The sequence below is a fragment of the Lissotriton helveticus genome, chromosome 2_1, assembly GCF_964261635.1.
Source record: "Lissotriton helveticus chromosome 2_1, aLisHel1.1, whole genome shotgun sequence".
NCBI classification, from domain to species: domain Eukaryota; kingdom Metazoa; phylum Chordata; class Amphibia; order Caudata; family Salamandridae; genus Lissotriton; species Lissotriton helveticus.
The window spans coordinates 1,340,615,542-1,340,636,605 of NC_136059.1; the positions used below are offsets into that span (position 1 = coordinate 1,340,615,542).

General features: G+C 46.5%; 1 protein-coding gene across 1 annotated transcript in view; it reads left to right on the top strand.

The window, feature by feature from the left end:
• Nucleotides 1-21,064, top strand: part of KLHL8 (kelch like family member 8) — a 335,665-nt gene that overhangs the window by 293,639 nt on the left and 20,962 nt on the right. Inside the window, exon 9 of the mRNA XM_078676272.1 lies at nt 6,617-6,818. Coding sequence (XP_078532398.1) covers nt 6,617-6,818 — 202 coding nt within the window. The remainder of the gene's footprint in view (nt 1-6,616; nt 6,819-21,064) is intronic.

Below are 21,064 nucleotides of genomic sequence, written 5' to 3' on the forward strand. Positions count from 1 at the left end.
GTGGACGTATAGTTATTAATATATAGAGTTCAGTACTTAGAAGTGTTGGACATGAATGTTGAAAAGGAAGAGCACTTGTCTTCTGTCATCAGAAATGTCTGCGTCTCAAGATCAGCACACTCTGATTCCAGACAGAATTAGTAAATTTCCAGTTTTGTGGCGTCCTGCATCTTCTTAACCGCATGCGTGCTGCGGTCATTTTCGCGCTGTGCGTTTTTTTTTCGTTTTTCCGCGTTACATGACGAGCTGAGCTCGTCATGAGCATGCGAGCGGCGCAACTCATGACGAGCTCAGCTCGTCATGAGCATGGAAGGGGTTAATACTGCAAGAGTGGCTACTTATGGTCACATTTATTGTCTGTTGGATTGGGAGCCCACACACTCCAACAATTCGAGACTGTTGGTGAGAAATATAGAAAAAACGATCACATTAACAGGCTATAGCTGAGAGTGGGCTCTTCTGTCTTCAGAATACCTAAGACAAAATTGCTTTTCCGCCAAACTTTTCAGACAGGTAAAAAAAACTTGCAGCTTCCTGTTTTGGGATGATCTGAACCCTATGAAAAATTCTTGACCTCCTACCCACTCTCTCCAGGAGAATAGTAGTGCAAGTTCTGATCTTTCATCTTGATTACGGGCACTCCTTGTATTTGAGCGCCCCTCAATACATCATTAAGAGATTGCAACAGATCCAGAATGTGGCTGCCAAGCTCAATTTACCCAAGCATGCTTCAGCAAAAAGTGCATTAGCCACATTGCACTGGCTCCCAGTAAAAGAAAGAATCAACTTCAAGACACTCTGCCTGGCCCATAGAGCAATAAATCGGAGGGGCCCATCTTTGATCATGGGCGTTCTGTTACCCTCTACCCGTTCTAGGACTCTAAGATCTTCTAAGGCGTAATTGTTAAAGGAGACTCGAATTCAAAGGACTAGATGGGGTGGCAAGTCTTTTTCATGCTTGTACCCAAAACTTTGGAATTCAATGCCGGCCGACCTTAGAAACAAAACAAATGAGAGCCGCTTCAGGAAAATGCTTAAGACTTGGCTACATCCCCACTAGCTATTCTGCACAGTATTGATTCGCCAAGCACGGGTTAGGGCTCCCTCCATTCTGGGAAGCCTTCAGGTAGCCATGTGCTTAACAAATTAGCATAACATAACATTGTAGTACTTCATCTCATCGGTGTAGAATATATGCTGTAGATGTGTGAAATGGGTGCCCAAAGTAGGTCTTTCAGAAGATCACAAAGAGGTCATTTTTGTTACTGCCCATGTAGAATCTTTAATCAGTTGCCCAGTTGCAAAGCCCACAAACCATTCACTTTGCTAGAGCACAGAATTCAAACTGCTGACAATTCATGCTCTGGTGTCAGCCCAACCTGTCAGAAAATGTTCTGGTTTGTTTCCTCCTATTCTGCCAAATATTACTGTTAGGGTGACAGAATCGAAACCACACTTGACCGTGGTCACTCTAACATGGCCATGCTAGTGGTGGTATCAGGACCTTTTCCTAGTTTTTGTGTTATTTATGCTTTCAGAGAAAGCACACATGATTTTAGGACATAACAGGATGGAGACAGTAATTTATTTGAAGTTTATCCCGGTGCGTTACACTTTTTTCTGTTTGGTTCATCTGGCTGTAATTATGACCTACAGGAAACTGATTGTCACAATATCGAAGTCAAGAATATCTGCAAATATTTGGACTCCACAATATAAAGTACCAACATATTGTCAAGGTAAGTATGCATAGTAAACTTGATGTCCTTAAATTATATCTACTTACCTCCATGGTATGTTATTAGTCAACATTTTGAAGTTGATCTAAGTGCAAACTGATATTTAAATTTCGATAGTGTGGTACAGCACCCAGTAAAGGACTTCTGCTTCCCCCAGCAGAGCGACCTTGTGCCCAGGGATTAAGAGGGTTTGTTACACCCCTCATGCGGTCACTCTACATGAGCATGTTGCTTCACAGGAGTTAATATGTGCCGCAAAGAACCAAAACATCCTGGGGGAAATCCTTCACTAGAGTAGAGTACAGGAGCAAATGCCAGAGATTCTGCCACTGGATAAATCTATTCATTTCCAGTGTGGATTGTATGCCTTTTTTCTGTCTACTAGAAGATTCTGATGTGAATATTGACACTTGTATGGCTTATTTAATGGCTGTTAGAGGTTAGAAACATAGGTCTGGCCTGGGAGTTTTCATCCATAGCCAACTAGGTCATCAAAAGATACCAGAGGAGCCTGGTGCACCTTTTACCTCTGGTCAGATATTCCACAGCCTGTTTAGTCCTCAGTCGGGTTCTTAGCCAGACTTATGCATCAAATATTTAGACTTTTGGTCTCATGCGGGATTAAGTCCATCTTGTGAAAGCCTTCTTTTTGGTGGTCATTACACCGGCCATGTGATTAAGCAAGCTGCATGCCTTTGATGCCTCCAAAATTCTCACACATCTGCATGCCCCCATAACTGACCCACATTGAACATATAGTCTCACTAGCTCGATTGAACTAGGGACCCATGGTCTACTAACCAACTTCTTGTGACCTAGGTAGGCTGCCGTACTGGCTAAGATTCAGATTGATCATATGTTAATAAAATATTGCTACCATCTGCATGGGTCTGGACTGTCATTCCTTGTCCAATCACCCATCACCAGGACTAAGAGAGGATCAGTTGCATTCTTCAGGTACCTATCAAGGGCAGGTGCCGGGCAGCTACCGCACATGCGTTATTCCGATGCTTTTCACTTTGGGTTTTATTTAGACAGGAAGATTTGCATAACCTGTTTGCCAATGCTGCATTCTCCTTGTCTCCTCTTTAATTGCTGTGGAATCTAACTCTAGGGTTGACCATGGCAAAGTCAGGACGTCTGAGGATTTTTAAGTTGTCTCTGTCGGTTACTTTTGCCCATAGGTGTTTTCCCATTAACAAAGCCTTCCAGTCTACCCCCTGAGCCATTTGTCAATACATAATTCGGCCTTGGCTACATTTTCAAGAAGGGAACTTGCAAGTCTGTACATAAATCCAAGGAAGGAGGGAAAAGCAACAAACAGGCATGTTAACACAATACTGCTATGCAGGGCTCTAATGTAGCAGCTGTTAAATCCTTTCCGGCACGGCACTTTGGCCTTAATTGCAATTCAAGAGAAGAGTGGAAACCCAGGCCTAGCCCTCTAATCTAGCTGTACCTGACACAACTTTGCAAGAAAAAATACTGCTAAAGATGAATGAAAAATAAAGAATTGCACATCTGTCAGTGCTCAGAATAGTCAAGGCATGACTTCCACCTGCTCCCAGCTAATGATGACAAAAGAGGTATTACTACAATCCTAAGTACTATCCTACCAAACCTCCAGCTACCCAGTTGTGCCTCCCACCAGGTTCCCCAACTATGCCTGATAACTACCAGCTACTGCTTACCTCCACTCACTCATGACTAACTGAATTAAACAACTATCACTAAAACAGACACCAGCTGACCTAACAGCCAAATTAATATATACATTTATATCATGGCAATGTAATCATAGGCTGATTTCTTTTTTTATAGCTGACATTTAACTGATGACCTTTGTGACCTGCAAGGTCTCAGTGAAGGCGTGCAAATGTTGTGACGACTGGGATGCTATTGTCTGCCAGGGAAGTTGGGCACACCCCAGTTTTCACAGTTGTTGCTGTGGATCGGGCGGAGTGTTGTTGGAGTGCTTCATGTCCTGCCTCTATAGGAACTATACTTTATCTCATCTGAAGTAGGGATGGTGCCATGCTGAATGTGGAGGTGGCCTCTGCTGGACATGGTTCAAGTTGCTGCAACTTCTCCTCCATCATCTGTGGTCAAGACTTCACCAGACCCAACCATATGCCCCTCATGTTCATATTATTGTGTTTCCTGCTCTTCCTAACTGCTTTGATTTCCTTCTGTTGGAGTGGTCTGCATCATGGTTCAGGTGCCGCGGCCATGCTGCTAGGTCCAGTGTTGGTTGTCAGTGGGCCAGAGGCCGCAGTGACACTAGTATCAGCACTTGGTGGAAGAGACACTTGTAACAGTTATCTTAGTGAGCAAAGATCACGCAGTGATGGATCCAGGTGCAGCATGTTTTGGTGTGGGATGTTGTTGCTTCTGTGGAAGAGCTTTTGGATTTGCTGTTGAGGCCACAAAGGTTGAGTGTGGGATGCTGCTGGCCCTGATAGTGATAGAAGTGGTAAAGGCAGTATGAGAGTTGTTGAGGTCACGGGGGATAGATGTGCCCTGTTCCTCCCCCATTTCTTTGATAGTGATGCATAGCTAGTTGAGAGCTGCTCACTGGTGCCAGCTGCAGAAAGAATATGGGTACATAAGTCCATAGATCTAAGCTGAGCCCTGTTGGCGCAGACAGCAAGTGAAAAGTAACTATCTTTTTTCTCAAAATATTGCTTCCTGTCTCTATTGGGTGATATTGAGCCAACATTTGTTAATTGTAATCTTGGCTATGTGTGTCTGATGGGCACGTTCCTTTCCTATGTGTATGTAGCTAACTGACTAATGCGATGCCCTGCATGAGTGACACGTATGAATTTGGCAAAGATGCACATGTGGAAGCAACACTGATGGGGTGTATCTGCGAATATATTGGCCACGCTTGCTCTCTCCTATGGTTAACTTGTGCATGTGGTACAATGGTTATGAGCAATAGGTAATCCACATTTAACATCTGTCACTATCCTCTTCCATGGAATGAGCCTCCGCACCGCTGTCAAAGCCCTTAAAGTTTGTAGGGCTGATGATGGAATGTACAACTTCTATGCCCCAAGTACCAGGGAACCTTAATGTGTTCAGATAGGTAATCACAAACATCCACGTCAGATATTAGAAACGTTTTTTGCATTCCTTGACAGAATCTGCAGTTCATGCTTACTAAATGTTACCTTCCTTATATGGTCAAAGGCTAGAATGAGGGTTTTGATGATTGAAACGCCTGATGGCAGTGATGGGTGGAGGCCACTATTGGCTTAAAAAATTCTAACTGGCTTCTGTGAATCCTGCGAGTCAGGAATTCTCGGCAAAAGTGTTGTCTTCTGCAGTATGAGCTAGTGGAAGTCTTCAAATCAAAGAGACAACCTTTCTAGACCACTGGCAATGCTGATGATAGTAGGTATTGACCTATTTTAATACATCATTCCCTGCTTCCATGCTGTTTTTCACCTGTGCATGGGTTTATTAATAAAACATCTGAGTGTGAGAGCTCTGGATGTGGTATCACACATGAGACATCAAATACTGCAGGATTCAGAAAAAACTTGGAATTGCAGGACCCTACGCTCGGATTTACAAATTATAAACAGTACTTCTGGGTGCAGAAAAATCATCCCCACACACTGTTTCACTCCTAATCTGGGCTGTAGTAATAGACTACCTGCAAGCTTGATGATGGCAAATAATCTGTTAAAGAGTACCAGAGTCACTATAAAGTTAACTTTATCCCCCAAGGTATCTACCCACTGCAAACATTTGTAGTGCAGCAATTTGGCTCAGTCTCGTGCAGTTCGTAAGCATTAGTTTTGATGGATCTTTCTGAACTATGTTGCTTATGTCAGATCAGCTCTGCATAGTCTGTGTACTGGTGCCTTGGTTTGGCATACACTGTTTTAAAACCTAGTGTTCGTCTGAAACCACATTACTAACCAGTAAAAAATTCCGGCCGACGGACAAAGCGAATGAAGAAAAAAATGACTTTGGCGATTGCACTACCTTTTTCATGTCACTTACCCTGCCTTGCCTTCTGTAATTGACATGATTTAACTTTACATGTCAGTCTTAACATGTAGTAATTGTTTGGGGATAGTTAGGTAGGGACAGGGTGTCAGGACATGGAAGAATCCTTACACTACATTAAAACATTTAAGTGACTACTTTTTTATAGGTAATACTTGTTTTCTGGTCAGCCATGTAACTGCAGGGAATTTCAATCCAGATGTGAAAGGACAGAGGGCACAATCACTGTTATGGTACCATAAAAACCTGAACCCATGAAAATTTCTAGGTTCACTGTTCTCATTGTTTCCCCTTTTAGTCTCATCCTTTGCTTTATTTATAATGTTTGGGGGACTCGCATGGTTTACACCCATGCAACTGCCCAACCACTCCCACTAATGCTCATTAAGAATTTGTCGACGGTTTAATGAGATGTAATACCAGAGCCTTCGATGCTTTGTGGCATTTTGTTTTCCTTTCAGCCCAGTTATTCCCAAAGTGTCTTCCCAGTGATATGGTATTGCCATGTAGGCAAGAGTGGGGTTCTTATTGTCTGAATGGCATTTTCTGCTTCTAGTTATATCACTGTAAAATAGAGCAGACACAAGCTGTTGTGGTCGAGGAGCCAAGCCAAATTTGTCATTTTGAGATGGGATTTAAGCCGGTCTTCAGCATGGAATCTGCATTGACATCTCATCTCAAGGCCGGCCCCGAAAGCTACTCAGATGTAACTGCGCATGTTTATATGAATAAAGGTTCCGCTGCTTTCATTGTTGTGATGCTTTGCTACAATGCTTTTATTTTTTAAAGGGCTGTCTATTGTTAATAGAACGTTTTTGATATGATACACTTTTAAGTGATCTGTCTGTCCACAGGTGGCTTTGATGACAATTCTCCTCTGAGCTCCGTTGAGCGCTTTGACCCACGTTGCAACAAGTGGGAGTATGTAGCTGGCCTTACGACTCCTCGGGGAGGAGTTGGCATATCCACTCTAATGGGGAAGATCTTTGCAGTCGGTGGCCACAATGGGAATGCATATCTGAATACAGTTGAAGCGTATGATCCAGTCATGAACAGGTAAATGCATGCTTGAATGTTTCAAATGCGAATATGCAAAAAACACTATATGTCTCCAGTTAGTTTTATCACACTGGTCCGAGGAGTTTAAAAGTAAAGACTTTCTTTATGACAGTCCTGCATTTTCAGTCTCCTGGTTATTAGACACTGAATTGACCAAGCATATTGTTGCAGTTGAAGATCAATGTTTAAGATGCAGAAAGTCTTATTTCAGGACTTTCTGTATTAGAAAACTGAACTTGTTTATTGTAAAGCTGCTCTTTCAGCGCTCTGCGTAGAGATGTATGTTTTGGCCTGTATTTTGCCAATCCAGTAGCACTCGCAACATATTACATAGACTATTAGGACATTACCTTTCTTGATAGTATTATTGAAACCACTTTTAATAGGTCATATTTTTGACTAAAACTCAGAACATACTATGTTTTCTTTTGCTCAATATTTGGGAGCTGTAGAACCAGCCTGGAAGGAATGACTAGAAGGATAGACGGAAGACTACTTGTTAATAGAATGATGTTTTGCTGGAAATTAATGTTCTACACTTGCCCACATCCTTATTCCTCCATCCTTCATCTCAATGCTGTTTACAAAATCAAGAGGCTTCTTTCGAGGCTGATAGAAAACTAAGGTGATTCAGTCTCTTGGTTAGAGAGATTTGTAGAGCAGCTATGCGGCCTACCCCATTTGCCATTCATATGAAACAGACACCTCCTGAATGCATAGCTGACTGATTTTATGCAGGCTGTTCTTTGTAAGAAGTTGAACTCTTGAAACTAAATTTCGTCACATACCAAGGGATTTTTCTTCATAACAGAAGCACTTGGAACAACAAGGTTTTGCACCATGAATCTTTTTCAGATTTATAAACTGTGCATTATACCACAATCTAGTGGTTAGGTCCAAAATGTTAATTGTAGTCCTTTCCCCCCCCCCCCCTCTCTCTTTTCTTCTTTGGCATCGCTGACCATGACATCTTCATATTTAAATTACCACTGTTTGGACAGGAAACAAGCTGAAGTTTTGTTAGAAACATAAATAAAAAAAAAAGACAAATGATAATGAGAACTTCAAATAACAGACAAAAATGCAATCCTAAAGCACGATTACTCGTAGAGGAACCTAGCCAAGTGGCCAGAGAATGTGCACAGAGGATTTGGGGCCGTTGAGGGAGATGGAGGACACTCCCTTTAGATTCTGTCCAAAGTGCCATCACAGGTTTGTGCAGATGGACGCACACAAGGTCTGTAACCTCTACCTTGCAAAAGAACATTGTGCTGAAGACTCTGAAAGGTGCACAGAGTTCCAGCCCAAAACTCTGAAAGCGAGGGCAAAAAATTAAGATGGGCACAGTAGGCAATGATAGTCACAGGAGAAGCAGCCCTCATTCTGTTTATCCAGCAAAGAGAAAGAAAACACTTAAGCAACTGAGTTGGGTTGAGGGAAATAATTCTACTCGCCCTTTAGATGAGTCGACATCTAGGTTCGCCCAATCCTCTTCTTGGGCCTCTGGATCGTTGAAGCAGGTCTCTTCACCGTGATCCCCCTCTTCACTGAAGTCATCCTATTGCTGTTCCTCTTGGTACTTTGGTGTAGTCAGGGATTCCATCCCAGTGTGCCCTCTTCCTCAATACAGCTCCACCTTCACTTATTCCCCATATTTTAAATGCAGTTGCGTCCGGAATGACTCGCGGGTGGGGCGCAAGGAGTTGCACGTGCGGGGAGGGGGGTTAATTTAATAATAATTAAAAAATGTAACTTACCTTCCTGACGGCCGGGTCCGGCGTCATCTCTGCTGCTCTCCTGGACAGGAAGCAGGCAGACAGGCTCCCAGACCCACCCAAGGCCAATCACAACGCTGAAGACCCGAGCGGCCCGACCAAACCAGTCATGCGTACTCAAGAATGGTCCCACCACTCCTCCCCTGCCCAGCCCTGCTAGCAGAGCAGCCCCGCCTACCCGCCCGCAACCAAACCCTTCTGCTTTTTCGCAGTGCGAGAAGCAGAAACATAAAATGATAGTTATTGCCATTTTGTTTCTGCTTCTCGCACTGCGAGAAAGCAGTGGGGCGATGCTCATCTGCCCTAGTGAATGAGCTACCCCTGTATAAATGCAGCCTATCCAAATGGCTGAAAGACCAATGATCACAGGAAGCCAGTGGGTGATAGGATATCGTGGTTGGCACAGAAAGAGGTACAATTGTGAAACACAGATAACATTATGGTGGGCAGACCTTTCAAACGACCAGCTCCCTTGGTGACCATCACTACAGACAGTACAGCTATGATGTTCTATATCAACAAACCGGAAGGAACAAGGTCACACACACTGTGCAAACCAGCCCTTAATAGCCCTACTCTTACTAGGAGCTCAAAATATAAAAGTAGGCTGGCTACGCTGGCAAGCATGGACCTTACACGAGTGTGAACAAAAGCAAGACCTAGTGGAAATGTTCTTCAAAGACTGGCACAGTAGACGTCTGTGCAAAACAGGAAAGTGCCCAACAAAATGAATGCGTCCGTCTGTAACGTAACTGGTGCTCATGTAAAGCGTTCTTATACCTTCAGGTCGAGTTTGCGTTATATAAAAATTCCACACCCCCATGTCAAAACTTTTCATCCAGGTTCCCACACTACCTGTTACAAAGGAATTCTCTATTGATACGCTGGTTATGGACATTTACATACGCTTCCGCCCAATGCCACAATTACTAAGATTAATAGTGCGTCAGTGGGTGAGACAGACATGGTTATTCAAACTGGTAGAGATGGCATGAGGAGGGTGATGAAGGCTACCAGTCCATCAGGACTTGCTAACCATATGAAAATGTCAAGTGTGCCACCCGGAACCACTCACTCTCATCCTGGCAATATGGATCTTGAATACCTAGAATTTGGACACCTGGGGCTTCCTCAGAAGTGCTTTCACATTTTAAGGGAAGCAAGACTACTTATTTCACGAAAATGCTATACTGCCAAGTGGGGCAGTTTCATCCACTGGGTGTGACTGGGATGGCCTCATGGGCAATCGGACAAAAGACGTCAATATTATGTATCTCACTCGCCTCTTTCATGAAAAACTTTCCTGTTCTTTGCTAAAAGTACATTCTGTTAATTATAGTGGCATCCACAAATACCACTTATCAAGAGATTCTTCGCCATGAAGGTAGTACCACTATGCTCAGAACTCATACCAATGTGTAATCGGAACTGTTGGCACAGCTGATGACGCCTCCTTTTTAGACTATATTTAACGTGGAACTCAAAAACGTAACCTTAAAAACTGCCTTTGGGATCTCCATGTCATTATAAAGAGTTTGCAAACTGCAGGTGCCCACAAGTCAGTAACCATGCTTACAAACTCACAAGGACAAAGCTGTGCTGAGGACAAGACCACAGTTTCTCGTAAAGGTATTTTCACACTTTAACTTTAATCGGGCTATATAGTTACCAGCCTTTGTCCAACAGCCAAAGTCACAGCCAGAAATGATATTTCACACATTAGGCATCAGAGGAGCAGGTATATATTATGCGGGAATCAAAACCTTTCAGACAGGAGAGTCTGTTTTTCATTTCCTTTTCATCAGCAAATACGGGCTTGCCTTAGCTAACCTTAGCCATAAAAGAAGCATAAAAGCAATTAAAAGATAAGACATTCTATCAGACTAATGAATACAAACCAAACAGAAAATACATGTTGAAATTTACAGAGACAATTTACTCTGTTATAAACCATTTACTAAAGAAATGCATCTAACTAATGTGTACATTTCCTAATTGTAAGTGCACTCTGTAAACAATTGATTACAGATTAATATAAAACCTCGGAGGCTAGTTTTTGCAGTATAAGAGGTGCCAGTGTGCATTGTCTCAAACTTAAGACACACACTTTTGGTAACAAACACCTTGTTCTAGGCATCGTATAAAATTTGCAGACAACAATGGGCAGTGTGCTTTGAGCAGACTGTATATCACAGGGGTAGCATGGAAGCTCTGTGGGACCAAACCCACAACGAGGCAATGTCACTATAGAGTGAACCATATTCAATCTAAAGCGAATCAGATAAAATCTATGTAGGGAGTTGCTGATGAAAGAAAGATGGGAGCAAAATTAAACATGGGCTGTTAGAGATTGTCTTATTCAGTTTTTTGCAAAGTTCTGGTATTAATAAAATGATTCACGAACGACTGCTTAACAGTTTATCTGGTAGACGTATTGATAACATCTAGGCTAGTAAAACAAACTCGCGCATTCAACGCAAGTTTTTTTATATATATATGAAAGCCATGGTATACTTGCCCCCTAATCCAAATTTCGGTCGTGCACAGTAGTTCTAGTTAAACTAGCCTCAGACTTGGCTCATATTGAAGCCCATAGTAGTAAAATGGGTAAATATGATAAGCCCGGTTCATTGTGGCAGATGTAAGAGGAGCTGCTTTTGGAACGGCACGATTTCTGCGCAGAAATTTGTTTTCAACAATCAGTAATTGCCATTGTTTGAATACTCCAAAGTTCTGCCCCATGCACGCTCATCTGAACCCAGTCTCCCAATAAGGGAGAATACCGCTAAAAATTCTAGGCACAGTATGTCAATCTAGATAAGATTCACGCTGCAAAACAAAATGGTTACTTGCCTGTTGGAGTAGTTTTCCAACATGAAGAATTTTCTGGATTGACATGCCAGCCTCCCGCCCATTAAATGAGGTGGTTATTAAATGGAAAAGTTGAAGAAACTAATTACAGAGAAAAAGCCCAAGGACCTTTCATGTGGCCATAATGTAAAAAAAGAATATGGCGATTGTGAGCGTACACATGGACATCCAAAGCATATGTGTGATGTCATAAGGGGAAGAACGTGCTGCCAAATGGTCACTGAAACCAAAGGGGGGGGGGGAGAGAAAAAACGACTACCAACAAATAATTCCGGACCCAACCACTGCATTGCAGAATAATGTACAGCATGTGAATCCCAAAAATTCTTAAAGCGACAAAGCTACTCCTACACATACCTAACCATTTAGTTTTGAAACAAACACATTTGGAAAATATTCATGTGTCAAAACCTGCCCAATATTTGTTGATGTTGCAATGGCCACTGTGAGCACTACCTATCTCGTACTAATGTCCAGGTCTTAGGAAAATGGACGTTTTCTCCCCAGGATATGGTCCAGCATCCATAGTCACAGCTGCACGTTGGGTGTAAGCCTGTTTTACAGCTTTAGAAAGCACCTTGTAGTGAGATGATACCAATTTAATTGGAACAAATCTGAGAGGATTTGAGTTAATAAACATTTAAGTTTTCTTTTTTGTTACTTGAGTATGTGGAAATATATATGGTAGTAGGAGAGTTTGCTTGGTCCAGGGGGGATTCCTTATGAATGGTCACTGGTTTCGAATGGCAGCAGATGGAGGATAGATACATCTTTCCCAGATAGTGTAAGTACTTTTACTGCATTCTCATGGCTGGAGACTGGCACAGAAGTGAAGGTTGATGGTGACATGATTGCTAGAAATTCAGAGAGGTCGTTGTGGGCAAAGGCTTGCTGATTAGCTTTGCCCAAGCACTGCCATTTAATAGAGCAATGATACTGCAATTTCTTTTGTTCACGGTAAGGAATATTTTTATGACTGACCTGCACTTTTGCCTGTCCCTGTTTACTGCTTTAGGAAGCCTGATGACAGCCGTGGGCAGAGACCTCATACTTCATTGTTCCCTTGCTTTGGATCCCCCGCTTACAGCTAGCATCATTGCTATCTGCTGTGAGAGCTGTCACCTCAGACAAAGGCTGTGTCTGAGAAATAGGTAGAAAAAGACATTGCAAACAACCACCTCAAACTGGGGCGTGGCTACGAGCCGAACATGGCGGACATGTAGCGACCTTGCTCCGTCACTAGCCCAACATCCTTGCTCATTATCCTGTTTCCCAGTGCCCCCACTCACCCGAATCAGGCCCGGGAAAGACGCCGTATGTGTGTGGGAACTAGCGACGGCGTTTCTGAGTCCTGTGACGCCGGCTGCGGCCGTGTGGGAACGTCGGCACTGTCGAGGCCTGGACCCCTGAGAGAAGCCACGGCCTAGATTTTGGAGGCGGACCTGACTCTCGGCGACCGGAGCTGCGCCGGAAAGGAGCCGGAGGGGTGAGACGTCGCTCGGCTCTGCTGCGACACCCGGAGGACAGCGCTGAGTCATCCTGAGCCTCCGCGAAAGACTCCTAAGCGGACCACCGTGCTCGCGCCCCCCTGGTCTGGCCCCGGCCCATAGCTGGAGGTAGCCGGACTGGGCGGCCGCTACGCCCCAGGTGAAGAACTGCGTGTACGCACAGCCCTGGTGCGCCTGGTGATAACGCTGAGGGAGAGATTGACGCTCAGCCAAGAACGGGGTGTCCCATGCGGCGCCCACTCCTACATTGTAGCTGAGCCGGAGGGATTACTTGTTTTTGCGCCTAATCCGCGGCGTGTGCCGCCATATTGAAATCACACCACAGGCCGGAACTGCGAAGCGGGGAACGTGGCGACCTCCTAGTGACTGCTCTATGTTGTTGTGCCCGAAGCGAACCTAGCTGTCACACGCCTGACGAGATGACAACAGACACACCGGCCACGCATCGCAAGACTTCCCCGGCGTGGGAGTTTGGTCCTGAGACTGCAGGCTACTTACTGAGGGGCCATCTTGGAGACGGACCGCAGTGGGGCGCGGGGGTGAGACGGCCCTCTGCCTGGTGGAGACACAGCCCCTGGGATTACGGTGGGCGGCCGCTGCCTGCATCGTCGAGCTGTATTGCGCTGTGCCCCCGCGTGAGAGGTAGGGGGTTACGGACCGCGTCGCTGTCCACAAGTGTTAACCTGCAACGCCGACGGGGCCCACCGGCCACACCCGAGCCGGCTCTAGACCCAAGGACTCTGGTCCACTGGACGCACTATTGATAGAAGTTACTTGCGCAGATTGAGCGGCTAGCCAGAAGCGCAGGGTGCCCTTGTCGACACCAGGTGGACTAACGGATCCAGACCACCGCCACCCTGCAGACGAGATCCATGGGGAAACACAGGACCAAGACCCACGACCAGGGCACGAACGCGGACATGCAGTCCACTGGATCGGATGACCCATTGGCCTCTTCCAACGTGGAATTCATCCCGCCGACGGGCAAAGGCACACAGGATGCAAAATTGGACCTTATACTGGCTAAAATAAGGGCCACGAGGGAAGCGCTGGAACTACGGATGGACAACATGGCCACTGGACTGTCGCTCCTGAGGGCGGACCACAATAAACTGGCTGAGAAGGTCACAGAGCATAAGATCGCGCTCGATGATTTAATACCACAGCAGACGGATCACTCCACGAAGATTGAGGGTATGGAAAAACAGATAAAATTACTGTGGGACAAGATGGATGACGCGGAAGGGCGGGCCCGCCGCAACAATGTCAGAATTTTGGGTATGCCGGAACGAAGCGAGGGGAGGAATCCCACACAGTTTGTCGAAGACTGGCTTAAGAAGATTGTTGGCCCGCAGGAACTGACCCCGCTGTATAGCGTAGAACGTGCACACAGAATGCCTGCTAAGCCGCCGAAGCCAGGGGCACCACCGCGGCCACTAATAGCACGCCTCCTTCACTATAAGGACGAGACTCAGTTCTACGTGTGGTGAGAGAAAAGGTGCCGCTAAGATATGAGGATAGAACTATATCGGTGTACCCAGATTTCACCCCAGCGGTGCAGCGAGCTAGATCCACGTTTCTAGGTGTGAAACGAAAACTACGAGACAGGAATTTGAAATATGCATTGTTGTTTCCTGCTCGCCTCAAAATACTGTACGACAACAAATCTCACTTCTTTGACTCCCCCGAGGAAGCAGCGGAATGGATGGCGGTGACCCTAACGCCGCCGAACTCACAAGACCCGCTTGAAGAGGACCAGGGTGGAGGACCTTTGCGCCAGGACGACCATCTTCCTGCACCCAACGCTGGTGACCAGCACGCTGGAACTATGTCCATGAACGACAAGACAACATCGGACCGCTCTGGGACAAACACGACGGTGGTCCAGCTGGCGGGGGAGGCCTTGGCCGCACACGATGCCAGAGGCACGACTGCTCTGGACAGCACTTCTGACACACACACGGAGGTGTCAGGCTCTGCGGATAGCTTGCAGCTTTTTTCCCAAGATCACAGCCCAAATGGCAGAGGATCTTTGACTGAACCCTTTACAGACTCTGGGTGGTAATGTATGAAGCACACACACGGGAACACAACGGGGTGAGTGGAACACGGGGGTACACCAGCTATGGGCCCACGGAAACACCACTGACAGTTACCTGACAGGTGTACGTGGACTACACCCCCTATCATATAGAAATGTTCTGGATTGACTTTTGCCCACGTTGGGCAACATGGTTTGGACCTCAGGTTTTTCTGCTTGGGGACCTTAATGTTAGGGAGTTACACGTTTCAAGGGCACTCGAATCCTCGAATATTGTACACATGGCCTACCTGACTAGATGCCTGCTGGGCATGCACACCACGATCAGACATGGGGACACTTAATACCTAAAAACTGTGCACCTGGAATGTGAGAGGCATGGGGTCCATTCACAAGAGACACAGATTATTAGCACAGCTCAATCGGAGGGGTATCGTGTTGGCCTGCCTTCAGGAGACTCATTTGAACAGTGCGGAGAGCGCAAAGCTGCTCAAGAAATGGAAGGGACAACTCTTTACTACCTCTTACTCTGTATTTTCAAGGGGGGGCGGCCATATGGCTCAGGAACTCACTACCTTTTAAGATGCTGGAGCAGAGGGTGGACAAGGAGGGCAGATATGTCTTTGTGCGCGGGCTGCTGGATGGCTCCCCGGTTGTGCTTGGCAGTGTGTACGCACCGAACTCCGGCCAGTCAGACTTTCTGGCGACAATAAGTGGGGTGTTAGCTGACTGGGCGGAATACCGGTGAATCATAGGCGGGGACTTTAACGCTGTGCTGGATATATTACTAGACAGGTCACATCCACCTCTGCACGCCACTGAGAGTAGAAAGCAGGCGGATGCACTGGCTCAATGGGTGGAGGGGTGGGGTCTGGCAGACACATGGCGCAGCAAACATTTGTTGAACCGAGAGTACACATTTGACTCCCCGACCCACAGACTGCACACTAGAATAGACCGAGTTTTTTGCACCAAGCCCCTATTGGAGGCGGTCCTCGGGGCAGAACATATGGGTAAGACCCTCTCAGACCATAACCCAGTAGAAGTCACACTGCAATGGGGCAGGGTCATGACACCGATACCGACTTGGCGCCTCAACGCGGATCTGCTGGAGGATCCTGTCTTTAAGGCGTCGCTGGCAGATTCCATTACCACTTACTTTATTATAAACACGGGCTCTGCTAGTTCCAGACAAGTGGAGTGGGACGCCTTCAAAGTATCTATCAGAGGGGAGGCAATGGCCACACTGGTGGGTATGAGACGTGAGGTTATTGACAGCCTTAAGGTGATAGAGGGTGGCTTAGCCATGCTGGAAAGTGAGGCCGCTGGTACGAACCTGCCCTTCACGCCACTACAGGAGGCACACATGCGCCACGCTGAACTGCTAGAGGAGCTACGATTACTAGACTACAGGGAATACACCTGCAGACAACACACCCAAGCGGACAGGTCGGGCCCCTGTGGGCCCGCATAATACGTGATGCCCCTGCACACCTGCCTATACTAGAAGTTGTCGACCAGGGGGGGTCCATAGCCACATCCCAGCTAGCTATCAACACTGCCTTTAAGGATTACTATGCCACATTGTACGACCCACACCGCCAGCTTTCACACACAGCATTTGAGGAGTTTATAGAGGGGATCGACCTGCCGCAACTTGATAACCGACAAAGAGAGGACCTAAAACGCCCTATAGCGGTTGCAGAGGTTCGGCAGGCCATACGAGCGCTGCCGAGGAACAAAACCCCAGGGACAGATGGCCTCCCGGCTGAGTTCTACGAGGCCTATGTTGACCTCCTTGCCCCACGCTTACAAGTGGTGTATCAAGAAGCACTGCAAACTCATTCGCTCCCGCAGTCGTCTTTACAGGCGATGATAGTCTCCCTTCTGAAGCCGGGCAGAGACGGAATGCAACCGGCTAATTACAGACCTTTATCGTTACTAAACACAGATTATAAAATACTGAACAAGATCCTGGCGACTAGACTAGCCCCATATGTGCCGCAACTAATACATACTGACCAGTGCGGGTTTGCCCTGGGCAGGAGTACGGCTATGAACCTTCGGAGGTTAAGCCAACTCATGCTTTGCGAGCAAGCGAGAGAGGGAACGGCCTTTGACTCCCTTAGATGGGATTTTATGTTTCCAACGTTTGAAAGATTTGGGATACCGCCCGAATATATTGCCTGGATCAGACTGCTGTACACACGCCCGACAGCACGGGTACGCACGAATAGATGCATATCAGCGACCCTGACTGTTGCAAGGGGTACCAGACAGGGCTGCCCGCTGTCCCCACTCCTGTTTATTCTAGCGCTGGAGCCACTGCTCTGCAGACTACGGACCTTAGCGTCACACAGGGGCATAGAAAGGGCCGGGACAGTCCATGTGGTGTCTGCATATGCAGATGATATAATTCTGTATTTGCGAGACCTGAGGGGTGCCCTGGACCCATACCCGAGATTTTTGAGGAATTCCGTACGTTGTCGGGCCTCACCGTTAGTGGACCGAAGTCCTACGGATATTGTTTTAATGCCACTGGTGCGTCCACCCCATTACCCTTTGCACCACATACTTTCCAGATGGCAGAAACTACCTTCCGATACTTAGGGATACAGATATATAGAGAAGCTGGAGACATGATCAAAGGCAACCTGGGGAGGTCGATAGCAGCTCTGAAATCACAGACACAATTCTGGACGGCACTGCCGCTGTCCGTGGCGGCCAGAGTGGCCATTTCCAAGATGGTTGTGCTGCCCCGCCTGATTTACTACTTCACGAGCCTCCCATTCATGATTCCGGCTGCATGGTTTAAGTCGCTGGACACGATTCTAACGGAGTTGGTGTGGGGCTCGGGACGGAGGCGTATCGGCCTGGCCAAACTACAGCTCGACACGGAGTCCGGCGGCATGGGAGTGCCGGACTTCCGTGCCTACAACTATGCCTGCCAACTACAATGGCTTGCCTACTGGCGGGCAAGACGAAATTTGCATGAAATTGACATCTCGAAGGCGGACTGGTCGAGGGGGAGGGTCCATACACTGCTCCTATCCCGTTCGGAGATTCCGGCGGCGGCTCCCCCGCTGCTTCGGCTCGCGATTAACTATTGGAGGAAGGCGGTGAAATACACATCGCCGACGACCTCATACGCCCCCACAATACCTCTCCTGGGTATCCCAATAGCGACGGGACTGCTATCGAACCGCACACTCACTGCATGGCATGATGCGGGAGTAGCGCAAGGGGGGATCTATTCGCAGATGGTCGAATGATGTCCTTTGAGGACTTCCGTACCATACATCACACCCCAGGTGGACTGTTCCTCCTGTATGCCGGGGTGCGACGATATATAGAAAGGACGTGGGCGCCGAATGGGGAGGAACCAGTTACAAATCCGCTGTTGACGATGCAATATTTTATGGGGACGGGCAGCCACCTAACCAAATGGATTACAGGTGGTATTAGAGCCGGAAGGGCGACATCATTGCAACCTCTAAGGACAAGATGGGAGGAGGACATAGGCAGACCGGTCCGGGACAAGGAATGGGAACGTATCCTGAAATTTCCAAAGAAAGTGTCCAGGAATCCGAAGTTTAAGTTTATACAATTGATGGTCTTGCATAGGGCATACCTTACACCCACCGCGTACACGCTATGTTTCCTGCCGCTGCTGATAGCTGCCCTAGATGCGGTGCGGAAGACGCAAGGTTAATACACATGATGTGGAACTGTCCAAAATTAGGTTACTACTGGAACACCATACACGAGGTGCTGATTAAACTGGCTCCTTCTAAACGGATTGACACGGTAGAATATGCCATACTAGGCCTGGGACCGGTGGAACGCCGTAGAAGTGTAACTACTCGGTTCACGGACATGGCTTTGCTCCTTGCAAAACGCACTATAACGATGCGGTGGAAGTCAGCTAGGCCACCTGACCCGGAACTATGGAGGGCGGAAGTGTTGCGATGGGGTAGGGCAGAGGGCGCAGCGTTGCAACGTGAAGAACGCAAGGGCCTCAGGGCCACTGGCTGCTTTACGTCCAACAATCCTATATTGGGGCCATCAGGTGCTTACCCGCACTAATGGCGATCTAACCTTGATCCTCTCCCGGGATACAAGCACACTAATTACTTGACCGGAGCTAACTCTCCACATTCCGAAAATTAGACGTCCTTTGGTATTGAAGAGTGACTGGGACTTTTGAAAGGACTTTTTTCATTATTTGGAATAACGCGCATTCAAGATAATCATCTGCAAGGTCACGGGCCCTGCCGGGTCGGAAATATCACCGGTAGAGCGACCTATTGGCCATATTACCTTTAGCGTAGCCCTTAGGAGTCGCGGTGATATTGTTCCCACGCGACGAAACACGTGTCGGCTGGTTGTGGAATCATTAAACCTTCCCCAATCACCTCTGAATCAAACATTGGGCTTGTTGTTTGTTGACTTTGGCTTTCTCTAAAAATTGTGTGTTCTAACTGTACACGACTGAAATATATTTTGTTATTGTGTGCATAGGCAATACTGCAGTAATTTGTTTTTGTGTGTTAACTTCTGTTGACACACGGTTGAGTGGTTAAGGGGTCTTCTCCGCTCGCCTATTTGCACCTGACCTACCCAATTCATTCGACTACTTCAGCGTCCACCTCTGGTAGAGCGCCCTGTAACATTCTGATACACTAAAATACCCCTTCTCTATATTCACGTTGCAGTGATATTTTACTCAGTAGTAATGCCTGGGAAATATCCTTGACTTGCCATTAGATGAACCTGTTCGAAGTTGTCACTCTTGAAATGGCTGCAGACAAGGCCAAGGTTTTGGCTGCTTTTGATGTTCGCATCTCGCCCATCAAGATTATGTGATTCATCCTAGGCATTCAAAGCTAAGCACAAGAAGACTGAAATCTCAATTAAAAGAACAGATTATGCTCATGTTTAACAAACCACCTCTCCCATCAAAGTTTTAGTGTGAGATCCAAGGCTTATGTTTCTTGGCCACGCTACAGATCACTCCTTTCTTGCATGGGGTATTCACCTGCATCCAACATCCTTTGGGCCAGCTCACTGTATATTCCTTGTATACTCTGTAGGGCATGAATCTGTAATATTACCTCAAGGCCCAAAACATCTCGCTTCCCCCTGAAATATTATAACTAGATTGTTCATATCTCTTCTTAGAAGTAGAGGATCATTGCAGTTTTTTATCCAGAGGATGCAAGTGACCAGGCTATTTACATTTAACAGTTCATAGACCTCAATCTGACAAGCAGATCTAGACAACTTTAAAATAAGTCAAATTTGCCAACTGAATCCCGTAAAGACGCCTGGCCTCAATGGCTTTCCTGTGGAATTTTTTTAATTGTATATGCACAAGCTGAGTGCTCACTTGGTGGCATTGCTATAAGAAGCAATGACAAATATGCAGTTGCCCCTGACTTTCATAAGGCCAAGAATTCAGTAATCCTAAAACCGCTCTTCCCCCACATATTTTTTCCTCGTACTGCACCATCTCCATCCTAAATACGGAGATGGAGGTAAATATCTTGGCTAGGGCTCTACCAAACCATTTGGTCACAGGAATCTCCTCCTTGGTCCTCCTGGACCAGGCAAGTTTTATACCTGAGCACGCCTCTAGACACATCATTAGGCTCTATAATGCCCTGCTCTCTGTGGCCGCCTTGGGCACCCAGCACCGGTTCTTTGACTCTGTGGGTTGGTCGTATTTATTCATCCTTTTCAACTGCCCCAATTTTGGTTCCCACTTCATTGCATGTGCGAATGCTATACATGAACCTGACAGCCTGTGTCAGTGTGAGCTATGCGACATCAGAACCATTTATCATTCAGAGGGGCACGAAGCAGGGATGCCCACTGTTCCCGCTCCTCTTTCCTATCATTATGGAGGCGTTGGCTTAGTGGTTCCTTATTGATTCACAGATACGGGGGATTCAGTGGGAACCCAGGCTTTCAGATAGTATAGCTCTTTGTCGATGACGTCTTAGTTTTTTTTTATTTAACATAACCCGATCATTTAGGTCCTATATG